General features: G+C 40.5%; 4 protein-coding genes across 4 annotated transcripts; all 4 read right to left on the minus strand.

Moving 5' to 3' along the window:
- Nucleotides 1–752: 752 nt before the first annotated feature.
- On the minus strand, nucleotides 753–2,642 carry LOC135350660 (periostin-like). Its single transcript, XM_064549518.1, has 5 exons — nucleotides 2,404–2,642; nucleotides 2,250–2,339; nucleotides 1,993–2,183; nucleotides 1,608–1,936; nucleotides 753–1,532 (listed from the first exon to the last, which is right to left on the minus strand). Exons 1-5 carry the CDS (start codon nucleotides 2,610–2,612, stop codon nucleotides 906–908), a joined length of 1,446 nt encoding a protein of 481 aa, XP_064405588.1. The 5' UTR covers nucleotides 2,613–2,642; the 3' UTR covers nucleotides 753–905.
- A 2,920-nt stretch (nucleotides 2,643–5,562) lies between these two features.
- LOC135350685 (periostin-like) lies at nucleotides 5,563–7,478 on the minus strand. Its single transcript, XM_064549546.1, has 5 exons — nucleotides 7,205–7,478; nucleotides 7,051–7,140; nucleotides 6,793–6,983; nucleotides 6,408–6,736; nucleotides 5,563–6,332 (listed from the first exon to the last, which is right to left on the minus strand). Exons 1-5 carry the CDS (start codon nucleotides 7,411–7,413, stop codon nucleotides 5,706–5,708), a joined length of 1,446 nt encoding a protein of 481 aa, XP_064405616.1. The 5' UTR covers nucleotides 7,414–7,478; the 3' UTR covers nucleotides 5,563–5,705.
- A 3,413-nt stretch (nucleotides 7,479–10,891) lies between these two features.
- On the minus strand, nucleotides 10,892–12,773 carry LOC135350683 (transforming growth factor-beta-induced protein ig-h3-like). The gene is made up of 5 exons (XM_064549545.1): nucleotides 12,507–12,773; nucleotides 12,350–12,451; nucleotides 12,109–12,299; nucleotides 11,721–12,049; nucleotides 10,892–11,658 (listed from the first exon to the last, which is right to left on the minus strand). The coding sequence occupies exons 1-5, from the start codon at nucleotides 12,710–12,712 to the stop codon at nucleotides 10,999–11,001; spliced, it is 1,488 nt and encodes a 495-aa protein (XP_064405615.1). The 5' UTR covers nucleotides 12,713–12,773; the 3' UTR covers nucleotides 10,892–10,998.
- A 1,085-nt stretch (nucleotides 12,774–13,858) lies between these two features.
- On the minus strand, nucleotides 13,859–16,818 carry LOC135349788 (phosphatidylinositol 3,4,5-trisphosphate 3-phosphatase TPTE2-like). The gene is given in 8 exon segments (XM_064548398.1): nucleotides 13,859–13,927; nucleotides 14,191–14,264; nucleotides 14,323–14,392; nucleotides 14,487–14,576; nucleotides 14,909–15,139; nucleotides 15,371–15,490; nucleotides 16,298–16,511; nucleotides 16,759–16,818. Coding segments are annotated over 5 exon segments (654 nt in total). The 3' UTR covers nucleotides 13,859–13,927; nucleotides 14,191–14,264; nucleotides 14,323–14,392; nucleotides 14,487–14,547.
- Nucleotides 16,819–17,030: the final 212 nt, after the last annotated feature.

Genomic DNA, 17,030 nt, shown 5'->3' on the forward strand with positions numbered 1-17,030 from the left:
CTGTTTCGCTACTGCTTATATTCAGCAAACTTCTTGAAAGGCACATCATTGATTTGCTACTACGACATCCGTAGTTCATGTCCGTCACTCCTTTCGGAACTCCAATGGCCATGGGGCTTCACAGCACAGAAATCCACGACCAGTGCTTTGATTTCTTTCACACACTATTACTGGAGGCTACGACCTTGGTCATGCATGAGGTATAGTTCTGTCTTATCACAAAACTGAAAACTCTGTTCAAGCTAATTTGCTGATCTAATTTGATTACTACCTAGCTTCAAGCTGCACTTTTGAGATTGGCTGGATAACTTGAAGGATGATGAATTACTAGTGTGCAATAACAACTTATTGCACACTTTATTGCACACTTGTAATTTAAAGTACAGCCAGTGACTGGATTTAATGAATGTCATGGCAATAATATTATTGCTGGTAAAAATAAAGAAACATTATGCAGTTGTCACATGATCTCCAGCCAATCAGCTTATCTAAAATTACTACACTTTAAAACCACACTTTATACGTGCATGTGCTTTAAGTTGTTAATGCACACTTAAGTACAAGTGAGAAGTAGCAAGACTTTATCCAAGTGCACCAGCATACAAGGGTTTAGTGCTGTAACGTGATCACTAGCCTCGTGTACATCCATGCAGCTGCTATTTGTACAACTGGACCTGTCATATGTGGCTACATTTCTGTATTGCTATTTTTCATGAACAAAAGATAACTTAGTGCTGTGATCATCACACATCTCCAGCCTTATCAGCTTTAAACTATTATTTTTTGTATCAGTATCACAACTACAACCAAAAGAAGTAAAATATACAGAAATCATGCATGCTGCAGTTATTATCAGTTCAATGTTCTGGTTCTTAGCGACCCACAGGCTCAGGAGGGACCACGACTCAATCAGTAGGAATGCTGTCAGGATCGGGGGTGACCTCAGGTTCGATAACAAGCTCCATTATAGCTGTGATGCCTGGACAAATTTGCCCCAACTGTTCATCGGTAAAGGTCTGGATGATCTCGGGGATGGCATGGATCACACCGTTACGAGCAGGGAGGTCAGTACCGTCAAGAGGGATAATACGGTTTGGAATGATATTAGCATTGGTAATGCTCACTAATTCTTCGGCTAAGTTAACTTTAAGACGGGAGATGAATGTTGGGACATAATTACGCTCAGAAAGAGTGGTTGTGAACTCAGCAGGATAGGAGATATGAAGGAGAACAAAAGTAGAAAGATATCCTTTATTGGCATCTTTAAGTAGACAATCAACAAAACCTGGATCAAAGGCATCGTTTGTAGGGGCAAAAACAGTTTGAGATTTCTGCGGAACATCTAAGAGTTCAGCAATATCAGCTTTTTCTGCCAGTTGCTGAAAAATGCTGAAACGAGAAGACTGCTGAGTTAAAACGTCCTTAATGGTGTCTGAGGAAAAGGGCAGAAAATTATCGACAATGTGCACTACACCATTGCGAGCTTGGCAGGCATTTGGTTGAGAAATCCGCACTCCATTCACATAGAATACCTAATTGAAAAGAGGAAAGCAATAATTATAGTTAACAGTACACATTGACAACCTCTATACTAGAAAATACAATACCTTGACAGTACTATTTCTAGTTTTTCCAATATGAAGAGACACGTTGGAGGCTAGTGTTTGTATCAGCTGGCCATTGAACAATTTATTCTCTGGAATACTTCCTTCTCCGATATGTGCAGAAATAATTGTCTCTCTGGTAATTATATTGAACAGCAGAGCTCGTGTAATATCGTTCAGACCTTCAAATGCTTCGTTGGAAAGAGCAAACACTGTGATTGGGTCAGTTTCTGACTCAAATCTCTCAACAATGTCTGGCAGTTCATTAGTTTCTGTCAGGAATTCATTTAGAGCCAGCTCGTTCAAACAATCCATAACGTTTTCCCTCAGCACTAAGCAGGAGAACAAAAAATGTAATTATGATTATAGTAATTTTCAAGTCACTTACTGACAGGGCATCCCTCAGTTCTCAAGGAAATGTGATTCCTATATCTCCTAATGAAATCAAAACTCTCTCCAGCTGCCACAGCCGCTGACTCCATGGATTCACCTTGAGCAAATCCATCACAGCAATCAATAGTGTTATTGGTGAAGTTGGCCATCGTACCATTGCATTGATTAGTGACAAAACAGTCAGTACTGTATTTATAGGGAATCAGTGATAAAAAATAGTATGTGCAAAATAATTAGCGTCATAAAACTTACAAAGAAAAGCCTCTAAAGATTCGAAACTCTTGATATGTGTAGCCTCGTGTTTGCTGCATGTACATCTTGGACACTCGACACACATTCGGTCTGCAGAGTTAAAGAATGGATACATGCGTGTACCATATAAAGCCGGCTAATTTTGTACACTAACCCTTCGATTCCATCTGTTTCACCTAGCTCAGTCTCAGTTTGCCCAATAAGAGTTGCCTCTCCACATCTTTTAGCTATAGAGTGTCGTCTGGGGGTGCAGCTGTCACCAAGCTGTGCTCCGTTGGGAAGACCAGTTGGTCTATATCCTTGTGCATTAGCGACACCAGCAAACAGTGCAATGCAGAGCACCACAAATCGTAGAGTTGCCATTGTTGAGTAATTTTGACTTTGACTACTTTGCAGAATGATTACATTGGCTCCGCCAGTTACTTTTATACACTAGCAATGTACACATACACATTGCCTGTTTTGGCAGAACACCTTATTAAGAAATGGACACTTGCTAATGGAGTTTGTCATGGTTGCATTTACAATACAGCACAAGAACTTGTGGTAAATGACTTCAAGGGCTTTGATAATAAGTTTTCTGATCATACATTATTTTGACATGAACAAATAATTATGGTTTAAGGACACTTTCTTATACACCTACCTAAAGCTTGGAGATCATAATGAGGTAGCAAACCAACACACTATTATTGAACCACAGATCATGCATAACAATGTAAAGTATACACATGCAGTCACCATACAGCACAAGAACTTGTGGTAAATGACTTCAAGGGCCGTGATCATAAGTTTTCTGATCATACATTATTTTGACATGAACAAATAATTACGGTTTAAGGACACTTTCTTATACACCTATATACCTAAAGCATAATGAGGTAGCAAACCACCTCACTATTGTTGAACCACAGATTATGCATAACAATGTACAGTATACACATGCAGTCACCATACAGCACAAGAACTTGTGGTAAATGACTTCAAGGGCCGTGATCATAAGTTTTCTGATCATACATTATTTTGACATGAACAAATAATTATGGTTTAAGGACACTTTCTTATACACCTACCTAAAGCATAATGAGGTAGCAAACCACCTCACTATTGTTGAACCACAGATCATGTGTAACAATGTACGTATACACATGCAGTCACCATTCTGATTTTAGGGTACATGCATGCACAGCTAAGATCATTACACACTACTACGCCTAATTAGATCGACCTTTATAATTATGGCCACTTCACTAAATGCTGTGACACAGACGTAGCGTAGGGGTGGTGTTGCTCATAGCTTGCAATACTTGATTTCAACATATCAAATCGTAAACATATCATTACCCTACCAACAAACGAAGCTGTGTCTCTACCCCCTCTTTCCTCTAACCCTGATGATCGTAAATAGAGCATTCAAGAATGTATAGGAAAGGTTCCTCAGGACACATCCGCTTATCTAAAGAAACAGGTGCCGTAGCTTCCCTGGTTCAAAAAGTTGAAGACACGATTACTGCTCAATCTATTCGTGACTGTGTAAGACTAGGGAAGTACAATGAAAAAAGACATGGACCAATACTATAGTCAAGCTCTTCACGTACGTGTCAATCTTAGCTGGGCGAAGGAACTTGAGAGCATCTCCTGGTTTCTCTATCAAACCCGACATGACCAAATTAAGCAGAACGAGCAATTGAAACAATACTTCTGAAAAGTATGGAAGCTAATTCAGTCTGCATGGGGTGGAAAGACAAATAAAAGGTATTTATGTGTTAAGGATATGAAGTATGGATTCTGTCATAAATTCGGTTTATAAACCCAACACCTCCCAAGAGATCCCTTCAGATCAAGTTGATGATCAGGCTGAGCCCAACCCTGCATGTACTTAACAATGAAGCATCTATCCTAGCTATGACACGGACAACCACACAACAACCTATTTTTTCAGGAGTGGCCCAAACGGAACACCCTTCCCCAAAGTAAGCAACTTTCTCTCAATATTAATGTACAATGTCAGAAAGTTTATTACACATGATTTGAAAGCAGTGATGTACGGTCAGAAGACCAGATATAATTTGTATTACAGAAACCTGGCTAGATTAATTACCGATCAAGAAGTGTGTGGCGCTTGGATAGGAACAGGAATGGAGGAAATGTGCATGGCCATCGGATGATCCTCATCTCTAAGGTATTTTCGTAAAACCATATTTTTGGGTCAGTTGTTTTACGGAATGCTTAACAATTTCTGTATTATGTGGACCTGCATGTGAATTAGGCATGCATTGGTGTCCTGATAGGCTCTTCGATTCCCACACTTAGGGAACCTAGCTGTTTCTGGATTGGCTATAACTGACAGCAGGAGTGCTGCGTGAAGACTAAAGTGCATGAATGTACTCCCTGAGTGACAGCCATACAAAAGATAGTCAGATAGAACCCTCATAGCTACTCAAGCACAGAAAACCTTCTACAATCACAGCCCGAGGAATTCCTATGTTAGAGGAAATGGCTCTCTCGTTCTCTCGCTGATGTGGTTTCATGCTAAAACACACAGCTGCAGCTATATGATCTCAGTTTTTCTAATCAATCACCTCAAGAGTGTTTCCTAGGGCCTGGAAGTTTGCAAGAATTGTTCCAATCCCTAAAGCTGGAGATAAAACTAACCCTGTTACTACAGGCCTGTTTCGCTACTGCCTATACTCAGCAAACTTCTTGAAAGGCACATCACTGATTTGCTACTATAACATCTTCATGTCCGTTACCCCTTTCGGAACTCCAATGGCCATGGGGCTTCACAGCACGGAAATTTCTATAGGTGTTATTGCTGATATCACAAAACTGAAAACTCTGTTCAAGCTAACTTGCTGATCTAAATTGATTACTACCTAGCTTCAAGCTGCACTTTTGAGATTGGCTGTATGACCTTGAAGGATGATGAATTACAAGTGTAATTTAAAGTACAGTCAGTGAATGGATGTCATGGCAATAATATTATTGCTGGTAAAAATAAAGAAACATTATGCAGTTGTCACATGATCTCCAGCCAATCAGCTTATCTAAAATTACTGTGCTTTAAAACCACACTTTATACGTGCATGTGCTTTAAGTTGTTAATGCACACTTAAGTACAAGTGAGAAGTAGCAAGACTTTATCCAAGTGCACCAGCATTAAACAACAAGGATTTAGTGCTGTCACGTGATCACTAGCCTCGTGTACATCCAGCTGCCATTTGTACAACTGGACCTGTCATATGTGGCTACATTTCTGTATTGCTATTTTTCATGAAAAAAAGGTAACTTAGTGCTGTGATCATCACACATCTCAGCTTTAAACTATTATTTTTTGTATCAGTATCACAACTACAACCAAAAGAAGTAAAATATACAGAAATCATGCATGCTGCAGTTATTATCAGTTCAATGTTCTGGTTCTTAGCGACCCACAGGCTCAGGAGGGACCACGACTCAATCAGTAGGAATGCTGTCAGGATCGGGGGTGACCTCAGGTTCGATAACAAGCTCCATTATAGCTGTGATGCCTGGACAAATTTGCCCCAACTGTTCATCGGTAAAGGTCTGGATGATCTCGGGGATGGCATGGATCACACCGTTACGAGCAGGGATGTCAGTACCGTCAAGAGAGATAATACGGTTGGGAATGATATTAGCGTTGGTAATCCTCACTACTTCTTCGGCTAAGTTAACTTTAAGACGGGAGATGAATGTTGGGACATAACTACGCTCAGAAAGAGTGGTTGTGAACTCAGCAGGATAGGAGATATGAAGGAGAACAAAAGTAGAAAGATATCCTTTATTGGCATCTTTAAGTAGACAATCAACAAAACCTGGATCAAAGGCATCGTTTGTAGGGGCAAAAACAGTTTGAGATTTCTGCGGAACATCTAAGAGTTCAGCAATATCAGCTTTTTCTGCCAGTTGCTGAAAAATGCTGAAACGAGAAGACTGCTGAGTTAAAACGTCCTTAATGGTGTCTGAGGAAAAGGGCAGAAAATTATCGATAATGTGCACTACACCATTGCGAGCTTGGCAGGCATTTGGTTGAGAAATCCGCACTCCATTCACGAAGAATACCTAATTGAAAACAGGAAAGCAATAATTATAGTTAACAGTACACATTGACAACCTCTATACTAGAAAATACAATACCTTGACAGTACTATTTCTAGTTTTTCCAATATGAAGAGACACGTTGGAGGCTAGTGTTTGTATCAGCTGGCCATTGAACAATTTATTCTCTGGAATACTTCCTTCTCCGATATGTGCAGAAATAATTGTCTCTCTGGTAATTATATTGAACAGCAGAGCTCGTGTAATATCGTTCAGACCTGCAAATGCTTTGTTGGAAAGAGCAAACACTGTAATTGGGTCAGTTTCTGACTCAAATCTCTCAACAATGTCTGGCAGTTCATTAGTTTCTGTCAGGAATTCATTTAGAGCCAGCTCGTTCAAACAATCCATAACGTTTTCCCTCAGCACTAAGCAGGAGAACAAAAAATGTATTTATGATTATAGTAATTTTCAAGTCACTTACTGACAGGGCATCCCTCAGTTCTCAAGGAAATGCGATTCCTATATCTCCTAATGAAATCAAAACTCTCTCCAGCTGCCACAGCCGCTGACTCCATGGATTCACCTTGAGCAAATCCGTCACAGCAATCAATAGTGTTGTTGGTGAAGTTGACCATCGTACCATTGCATTGATTAGTGACAAAACAGTCAGTACTGTATTTATAGGGAATCAGTGATAAAAAAATAGTATGTGCAAAATAATTAGTGTCATAAAACTTACAAAGAAAAGCCTCTAAAGATGCGAAACTCTTGATATGTGTAGCCTCGTGTTTGCTGCATGTACATCTTGGACACTCGACACACATTCGGTCTGCAGAGTTAAAGAATGGATACATGCATGTGCCATACACAGCCGGCTAATTTTGTACACTAACCCTTCGATTCCATCTGTTTCACCTAGCTCAGTCTCAGTTTGCCCAATAAGAGTTGCCTCTCCACATCTTTTAGCTATAGAGTGTCGTCTGGGGGTGCAGCTGTCACCAAGCTGTGCTCCGTTTGGAAGACCAGTTGGTCTATATCCTTGTGCATTAGCGACACCAGCAAACAGTGCAATGCAGAGCACCACAAATCGTAGAGTTGCCATTGTTGAGTAATTTGACTTTGACTACTTTGCAGAATGATTGCATTGGCTCTGCCAGTTACTTTTATACACTAGCAATGTACACATACATACACATTGCCTGTTTTGGCAGAACACCTTATTAAGAAATGGACACTTGCTAATGAAGTTTGTCATGGTTGCATTTACAATACAGCACAAGAACTTGTGGTAAATGACTTCAAGGGTTTGATCATAAGTTTTCTGATCATACATTATTTTGACATGAACAAATAATTATGGTTTAAGGACACTTTCTTATACACCTACCTAAAGCTTGGAGATCATAATGAGGTAGCAAACCACCTCACTATTGTTGAACCACAGATCATGCATAACAATGTACAGTATACACATGCAGTCACCATACAGCACAAGAACTTGTGGTAAATGACTTCAAGGGCCGTGATCATAAGTTTTCTGATCATACATTATTTTGACATGAACAAATAATTATGGTTTAAGGACACTTTCTTATACACCTACCTAAAGCATAATGAGGTAGCAAACCACCTCACTATTGTTGAACCACAGATTATGCATAACAATGTACAGTATACACATGCAGTCACCATTCTGATTTTAGGGTACATGCATGCACAGCCAAGATCATTACACACTACTACGCCTAATTAGATCGACCTTTATAATTATGGCCACTTCACTAAATGCTGTGACACAGGCGTAGCGTAGGGGTGGTGTTGCTCATAGCTTGCAATACTTGATTTCAACTATCAAATCGTAAACATATCATTACCCTACCAACAAACAAAGCTGTGTCTCTACCCCCTCGTCTCTCTAACCCTGATGATCGTAAATAGAGCATTCAAGAATGTATAGGAAAGGCTCCTCAAGACACATCCGCTTATCTAAAGAAACAGGTGCCGTAGCTTCCCTGGTTCAAAAAGTTGATGACACGATTACTGCTCAATCTATTCGTGTGTAAGACTAGGGAAGTACAATGAAAAAAGACATGGACCGATATTATAGTCAAGCTCTTCACGTACGTGTCAATCTTAGCTGGGCGAAGGAACTTGAGAGCATCTCCTAGTTTCTCTATCAAACCCGACATGACCAAATTAAGCAGAACGAGTAATTGAAACAATACTTCTGAAAAGTATGGAAGCTAATTCAGTCTGCATGGGATGGAAAGACAAATAAAAGGTATTTATGTGTTAAGGATATGAAGTATGGATTCTGTCATAAATTCGGTTTACAAACCCAACACCTCCCAAGAGATCCCTTCAGATCAAGTTAATGATCAGGCTGAGCCCAACCCTGCATGTGCTTAACAACGAAGCATCTATCCTATGACACGGACAACCACACAACAACCTATTTTATTAGGAGTGGCCCAAACGGAACCCCTTCTCCAAAGTAAGCAACTTTCTCTCAATATTAATGTACAATGTCAGAAAGTCTATTACACATGATTTGAAAGCAGAATGTATGGTCAGAAGACCATGCAGATATAAATTTAATAATTCCCAACAAAGTAAGTTGTTTCAGTCTTCTCATATCTTTGGCACATGAGTCTACTCACCTGGCTCTGTGTTTACCTCTATGGGCCCTGTGCAGCATGAGTCCCGTTGCCCTCAAACATCACATCCGTTTTGACTTCTCCAGTTGGCGAAAAGAACGTATGTTGGTATCATATACTAGCATTATGTAATTGTGTACGATATTTATTCGAAAGGCCCCCTTCTAATGATTTTATTTTCAATTTGCTTAGACTGTCCTTTCACCAAGGCGCAGATGGATGAGATCATCGAGGAAAAGCTATGGCAAGTTAAGTTTTGTTATTGCACACTTAAGTGAGAAGTAGCCGAGAGTTAATCCAAGTGCACCGGCCAGCATTAAAACACGTGATTATGGCTAGGTGTGTTCTAGGATTTAGTCATAGATAGTAGACAACTACTATCTATGATTTAGTGCTGTCACTGAATCTCTAGCCTCGTGTATATGCAGCCAGCTGCCATTTGTACAGCTTGACCTGGTTAAACCAGTTTTATACCTGGCTACATTTCATTCTGTCTCTTATTGCTATTTTTCATGAAAAAAGTAGTGATCGATCACACATCTCCTGCCAATCAGCTGTGCTTTAATTCATTAAAATAAGTATCAGTAACTGTATCATAACCACAACCAAAAGAAGTAAAATATACAGAAATCATGCAGCAGTTATTGTCAGTTAAATGTTCTGGTTCTAGCGACCCACAGCCTCAGGAGGGACCACGATCCCGCCTCTGGATCCGCCAGGAATGCCGTCAGGATCGGGGGTGGCCTCAGGTTCGACAACAATCGGAGGTGTTGTTGGCTCCATGGTAGCTGTGATGCCTGGACAAAATCGTTCCAACTGTCTATCGGTAAAGGGTGGATGATCTCAGAGATGGCATGGATCACACCGTTACGAGCAGGGATGTCAGTATCGTCAAGAGGGATATTATCATTGGTGTTTGGCTAAATTAACTTTAAGAGACCAGTAGGTGAATGTTGGGACATAATTACGCTCAGAAAGAGTGGCTGTGAACTCAGCAGAAAATTTCCATCGCTGATAGTCAGATAGATAACTCTCATACTCAAGCACAGAAGACCTTCTACAATCACAGCCTGCATGTGGCCTGAATGTTTACAAGAATTGTTCCAATCCCTAAAGCTGGCGATAACTGGTAACTCAGTACAGGCCTGTTCATGCACCACTGCCTATACTGAGCAACCTTCTTGAAAGCACATCACTGATTTGCTACTACAACATCTTCATGTCCGTCACCTCTTTCGAAACTCCAATGGGGCTTCACAACACAGAATTCCACGACCAGTGCTGGTTTGATTTCTTTCACACACTATATACTGGAGGCTGGTCATGAGGTATGTTCTGTCTTTTTCGACTTAAGCAATAATGCTGGAGGTTACGTAATTCACGAGCCTAGCGAGTGCATTACTCAACCTTATTGCATCATCCGAGTGCACCAGCATTAAAACACGTTGGCTAGCTAAGTGTGTTATAAAGGTTTTATGCTAATATCCCAAAGCTAAAAAGCCTGATTTGATTACTACCTAGCTTCAAGCTGCACTTTTGAGATGGCTGGATGACTTAAATGATGATTGTGCAATAAAAACTTATTGCACACTTAACTGCACTGTTAGTGACTGGATTTACATGATCTCCAGCCAATCAGCTTGTCTAAAATGACTGCACTTTAACCACACTTTGTAGTTTGTGCTTTAAGTTGTTAATGTACACTTAAGTGAGATGTAGCCGAGAGTTCATCCGAGTGCACTGGCCAGCATTAAAACACGTGATTTTGGCTAGGTGTGTTCTAAAGGATTTAGTGCTGTCACGTGATCTCTAGCCTCGTGTATATGCAGCCAGCTGCCATTTGTACAGCTTGACCTGTTAAACCAGTTTTATAGTTGGCTACATTTCATTCTTGTTTGTATTGCTATACACATCTCCAGACAATCAGCTGTGCTTTAAATCATTTAATTTGTTTATAGTAATTGTATCACAACCACAACCAATTGAAGTAAAATATACAGAAATCATGCAGCAGTTCAATGTTCTGGTTCTTAGACACCCACAGACTCAGGAGGGACCACGACTCCACCAGGAGGAATACCGTCAGGATCGGGGGTGACCTCAGGTTCGACAATAATCGGAGGTGTTGTTGGCTCCATTGTAGCTGTGATGCCTGGACAAAATTGCTCCAACTGTCTATCAGTAAAGGGCTGAATAATGTTGGGGATGGCATGGATCACACCGTTACGAGCAGGGATGTCAGTATCGTCAATAAGGATATTATCGTTGGTGATGCTCACTCCTTCATCCGTTGAGGTAACTTTAAGAGACCAGTAGGTGAATGTTGGGACATACTTACGCTCAGAAAGAGTGGTTGTGAACTCAGCAGGATAGGAGATATGAATGAGAACAAAAGTAGAAAGATATCTTTCATTGCCATCCTCAAGTAGACAATCAACAAAATCTGGATCAAAGGCATCGTTTGTAGGGGCAAAAACAGTTCGAGACTTCTGCGGAACATCTAATAGTTCAGCAATATCAGCTTCTTCTGCCAGTTGCTGGAAAGTGCTGAAACGAGAAGACTGCTGAGTTAAAACATCATTGATGGTGGCTGAGGAGAAGGGCAGAACATCATCGACAATGTGCACTACACCATTGCGAGCTTGGCAGGCATTTGGTTGAGAAATCCGCACTCCATTCACATAGAATACCTAATTTAAAACAGAAAAGCAATATAGTTAACAGTACACAACCTCTACTAGAAACACAATACCTTGACAGTCCTATTTCCAGTTTTTCCAATATGGAGAGACACGTTGGAGGCTAGTGTTTGTATCAGCTGACCATTAAACAATCTATTCTCTGGAACACTTCCTTCTCCAATATGTGCAGAAATTGTTGTCTCTCTGGAAATTTCACTGAACAGCAGAGCTCGTGTAATATCGTCCAGACCTGCGAATGCTTCATTGGAAAGACCAAACACTGTAATTGGGTCAGTTCCTGACTCAAATCTCTCAACAATGTCTGGCAGTAGATCAGTTTCTGTCAGGAATTCATTTAGAGCCAGCTCGTTCAAACAATCCATAACGTTTTCCCTCAGCACTAAGAAGGACAAAAATTAATTATGAGCATAGAGAGATGGTAGTTTTCAAGTCACTTACTGACAGGGCATCCCTCAGTTCTCAGGGAATTGCGATTCTTATATCTCCTAAAGAAACCAAAACTTTCTCCAGCTGCCCCAGCCTCTGGCTCCATGGGTTCACCTTGAGCAAATCCGTCACAGCAATCAGTAGAATTCTTGGTGAAGTTGACCATCGTACCATTGCATTGATTAGTGGCATAACAGTCAGTACTGTATAGGATTTATAAATTTTGCAAAATAAGTAGTGTCATAAAACCTACAAACAACGACGACCTCCAAATCTGCTTCTGTAGCAAAACTCTTGATACGTGTAGCTTCGTGTTTGCTGCATGTACATCTTGGACACTCGACACACATTCGGTCTGCAGAGTTAAAGAATGGATACATGTACCATTTACAGCAAATTTGTTCACTAACCCTTCGATTCCATCTGTTTCACCTAGCTCAGTCTCAGTTCGCCCAAGAAGAGTTGCCTCTCCACATCTTCTAGGTTGTCCTCTGGGGGTGCAGCTGTCCCCAAGCTGTGCTCCCTCGGGAAGACCGGTTGGTCTATAATATCCATGTGCATTAGCGACACCAGCAAACAGTGCAATGCAAAGCACCACAAATCGTAGAGTTGCCATTGTTGAGTATTTTGACTTCGACTACTTTGCAGAATGATTGCATTGGCTCTGCCAGCTACTTTTATACACTAGCAATGATTAAATCATGTGCACATGCACATTGCATGCACTGTTTTGGCAGAACACCTTATTAAGAAATGGACACTTGCTAATGGAGTTTGTCATGGTTGCATTATAATACAGCATGAATATGTCAATAGTGGCAGCAAAGCAGGAACTTGTGGTAAATGACTTCAAGGGCCTCTGATCATATAAGTTTTCTGATCATACGATATTTTGCCATGAACAAATAAGGACACCTTCTAGCCTAATAGCTCTAAGATCATAATGAGGTCAAGTAAACACCCACTCACTACTGTCTGGAGGCATTGACCACTATTCTGATTTTAGGGTACATGCACAGCCAAGATCATTATGTATTAGTTATTGCCCAGCACGAGCGAGAGCATTATGTTGCTCCAGGCGCCTGCAATAACTAACTTGTTGCCCAATGACGTCAAACTCTTCTGATTGGTCAAGTTTTTTCCCTATAAATTGTAATAAAAGACATGTGTTTTTAGTATATTCCATAGTAAATTCTTAGGTTTTGTTCCCACAACTAATGGAAAAGGTAGTAGCCTATAATAAAAGGGGATCAAATGAGTATTGGGTGGGAGGGTGGATCATAAGTCCCAAAAGTAGACTTCTTTCTCAAAATCTACTGTATTTACACAAAGTGCAAGTGCCAGTGCAGTATGTGGTTGCTATGGTAGTGATGCAACATGCCATATACAGAGCACTGAATTGCTTTGATCTGCCCACTCACTGGGCAACAAACACTACTACAAGAAAAACCGTCTAATTAGATTGACCTTGTTATATATACAGCCGTTTTACTAAATGCTGTGAGACAGGAATAGCATATAGGGGTGGTGTTGCTCATAGTTAACAACATTTTCGGTTTCAACTGTAAACATCATTAATAAAACAGGGTGTAACCATGCGACAAGCTAAGTTCCAATTTGGGAAATAACGTGATAAAAATGTTGCAAATCATAATAAAGCCATGAGAACGATTCACCCACACCCTACAAACACTTAGTCTACTAATAAGGCACTCCCAGTCAGTCTATTTTCGATCACAGAGTAGGTACCACTAAAGTCTGACGCCCGACCGGGTAGTAACTGTGCAGTTTGGACTTATGGAGATTGTCCAATTCTCTTGCTCCAAAGAACCTGTGAGAATAGTAAATTTGTAGAACATTTTGAAGGGAAAAACCTTTGTGAATGTGCCAAATCAGTAGAAAATTTGACCCTAACTATTTCGTTCTGGCAAGGATCGTGTGTCGTTACCAGTACTAGTTTTGCGATTTAATGTTTGCGAAGTGATAAACGCTTGCAAAATTTTGATATACATGTATATGGTTTGACGCTCGCAAAACATTATAGTAATACGGCTGTAGTGTGCACAACGTCCATGGTAAGGATCATTACAATACCTGTTATTTTCAATGAATGTGGTATGAAACCAAAAGTAGAAATGACACTTATCATTGTCAGTGGGAATGGAACGCTATATGGAGGGACATAATCATGACAATCTCTTTGAGGATAGATCAATAGCTACTTACGTTAGTGGTGCAAAACTTGAACCGTAACCACTTCAATACTGCTTGTATTTTGGTCGAAATTAATCCGTGTCTGCAATGAATGAAATCATGGTAATCCTATGGGTAGACTTAAATGTTAGTGTAAATGAAAGCTGCGCATGTTAAAATTGCAATGTAATACTCACTACGTTTGCATTGGGAGAGTCTAGAGAGCACTCAAAGACGATATCCTCATCAAGGTACACTTCAGTCTGAACCATCTCCTCTGCCAAGCCCTAGGAATGCATGCACATCAAAGGGAATACTTACAAAATAGCATAATTGTAATGAGAACACCATGACAACATGACAACAATGAGATAAATGTGCATATATGTATATACCTATGACTATAGCTATAGGGCATCACATGCTGTTGCTTCTTACACCCACATGTTCACCACAAACCCATAAACACTAATTGCGAAAGAGGTATAACTTCAAACAGCTAGTTTGTGGGTGTTTATTGCGAAAGAGGCAAGTTTAATCAATGGGTGGCCACACAATAATTATTGTATCAACATCAATTACTATTGTGTACGGCTATTGACCTGACATCATTGCTCACCTGATATCCCATGCAGTGTCAAGTTAGTCATTCTCAATGCTACTGGCGGTGGTAAGTTTCTGTTCATGACAGCTATCAGTTACTGGTAATAACGGACGTAGCGACTCTGACTGGGTGTGTCCACACCTTGTGTCTTCTTCCCTCGGGACGTGAAATAATCCAGGCTATCCCTCGCCTCTTCAAAGAGACCAGACCTCACCAACCAGGCAGAGATCATGGTTCCGGTGCGACCTGTCAGATGAGAAGAAAAATGAAATGCTACACCCCCCTCACACACACTGAGGCCGTAGGCAATAGGGGATTTGGGGCTAAAGTATCCCAGTTTCTTTAAACAATCCTACCGTATTGGTTATGTATTAAAAGTCAGCGCACCTTGCCAACCTCAGAGCCCCCCTACTTGTCCGAACACACACACGAGCCTCACCCTCCACACACATACACACAAATACATACAAGGCTCACCTTTCCCTCCCTTGCAGTGCACCACAATGACATTCTTCTGGCTAGCTTCTATCCAAGTGAACGCATCTTCACAGAAGTCAACTAAATCCCTATACATAAGAATAAGAAACTGATGACATTACAGTCTACAATAGCTATTGTAACTATAATGCCTAGTCCTCATTTGTCATTGTCATTACTTTGTCATTATAATTATTAGTGGCTACATCATCATACTTGCGATTGACAGGTTGTTGCAGGATTCTACCCAGGATTCGCCATGCAAAAATGGACCACAGTTTGTATAAAAGCAATGCAAGCTAATAGGGTGTTGGGAGGTGATTTAGGTTGAATCAATCTGCACCCTGGATATAATATCAAGGGTGTATGAAGAGAATAGGGCTGTGAGCAAAACTGCATTCATAGCTATCTGCACAATAACGTCATGTATTTTACACAAAATCAGAAATCTATTTTTAGATATTACTGTAAATCTCACCACCCACTTACTTCGCAAGTAGTTCATTTTTATTGACCTACGCTTGGTAAAAGTGCACCGTCAGCTCAATTAGCACTCGCCCGCAGACCCACTTAGCAATTTTGCATATAAGGTCATGCTTTGCAAACTTGCACGAGATGCGATTCCCGAGGTAAGACGCTCCTTCTGTAATGTGCTCCTGGTAATAATTATAAGGTATATATATTGACCACATGTCATCCTGGGTGATTAACTACTCAGGCATGTACTGTATTTACAACAGTAGTGCCAATTCTTTGATGTCTGGCCACAATGAGCAATAGTCACTATAATTATAATTACGGGCTTTTTTCGAGAACACTAAATTGCAGTCTTTGATCGAACCACAACAAATGCATCCACACCCTAACCAATATATGTAAACATAAAATTATCTTGGAATACAACATCAAACATTCATAATTTGATACTAATCAGCAGCAGCTGGCACTCACAGCAGAGGTTATAGACTCTGTAATGACCAAAGTGCATCTTGTCCAGGAATTTTCCCACCTCTTGAATGGAGTTACGATAAAGGGAGCGACTGCCACTGGCTGGGAAAGACATGGCAATCACACGGTTCGTCACCTACATCAGGTCAAGGTTAAAGTCCTCATCTATATAATGCCTCTTGTTCTGTGATACCTGGAGGCATGTATAAACAAGTTATACACGTTGAGGCTGCACCTCCCGCCTCGCCGGAGGCGAAATTTTTTGCTTTTTACAATTTGCTCACACTTTTACTTTTGAACTGTCATATTAATTAGTGAATACTGAATATGAAAAAGTTAATACAAAAAACTCATTCTAATCAACAAAAGGATGTATACTGTAGATGTTACATCTACATTCATGCACTCTTGGTAGAAAGAATCACAATGCCTACCCAGACTGCACTGAGAGTGAGAGGAGATAAGGCTGCTTCCTTGCAACTAGCTGAGATCTGCTCCATGTTGCAGCTCAACAGCATGCCTCCTTCTCACAAGGCAGGCTAGGAAAAGAGGCCTGGGATAATTATGATCGAGGCTACAAAACATTGCACAAGGAGCTGACTCAGCAACAGCAATAGTTGACCTATGCACTTTATTAGTTCTAGCTCCTGACATTTTACATAATACAGTTCACACGTGTACTGACTGTATATATATATGGCAGACCATATTT

Source organism: Halichondria panicea, chromosome 16, assembly GCF_963675165.1.
Source record: "Halichondria panicea chromosome 16, odHalPani1.1, whole genome shotgun sequence".
Classification (NCBI taxonomy): Eukaryota; Metazoa; Porifera; class Demospongiae; order Suberitida; family Halichondriidae; genus Halichondria; species Halichondria panicea.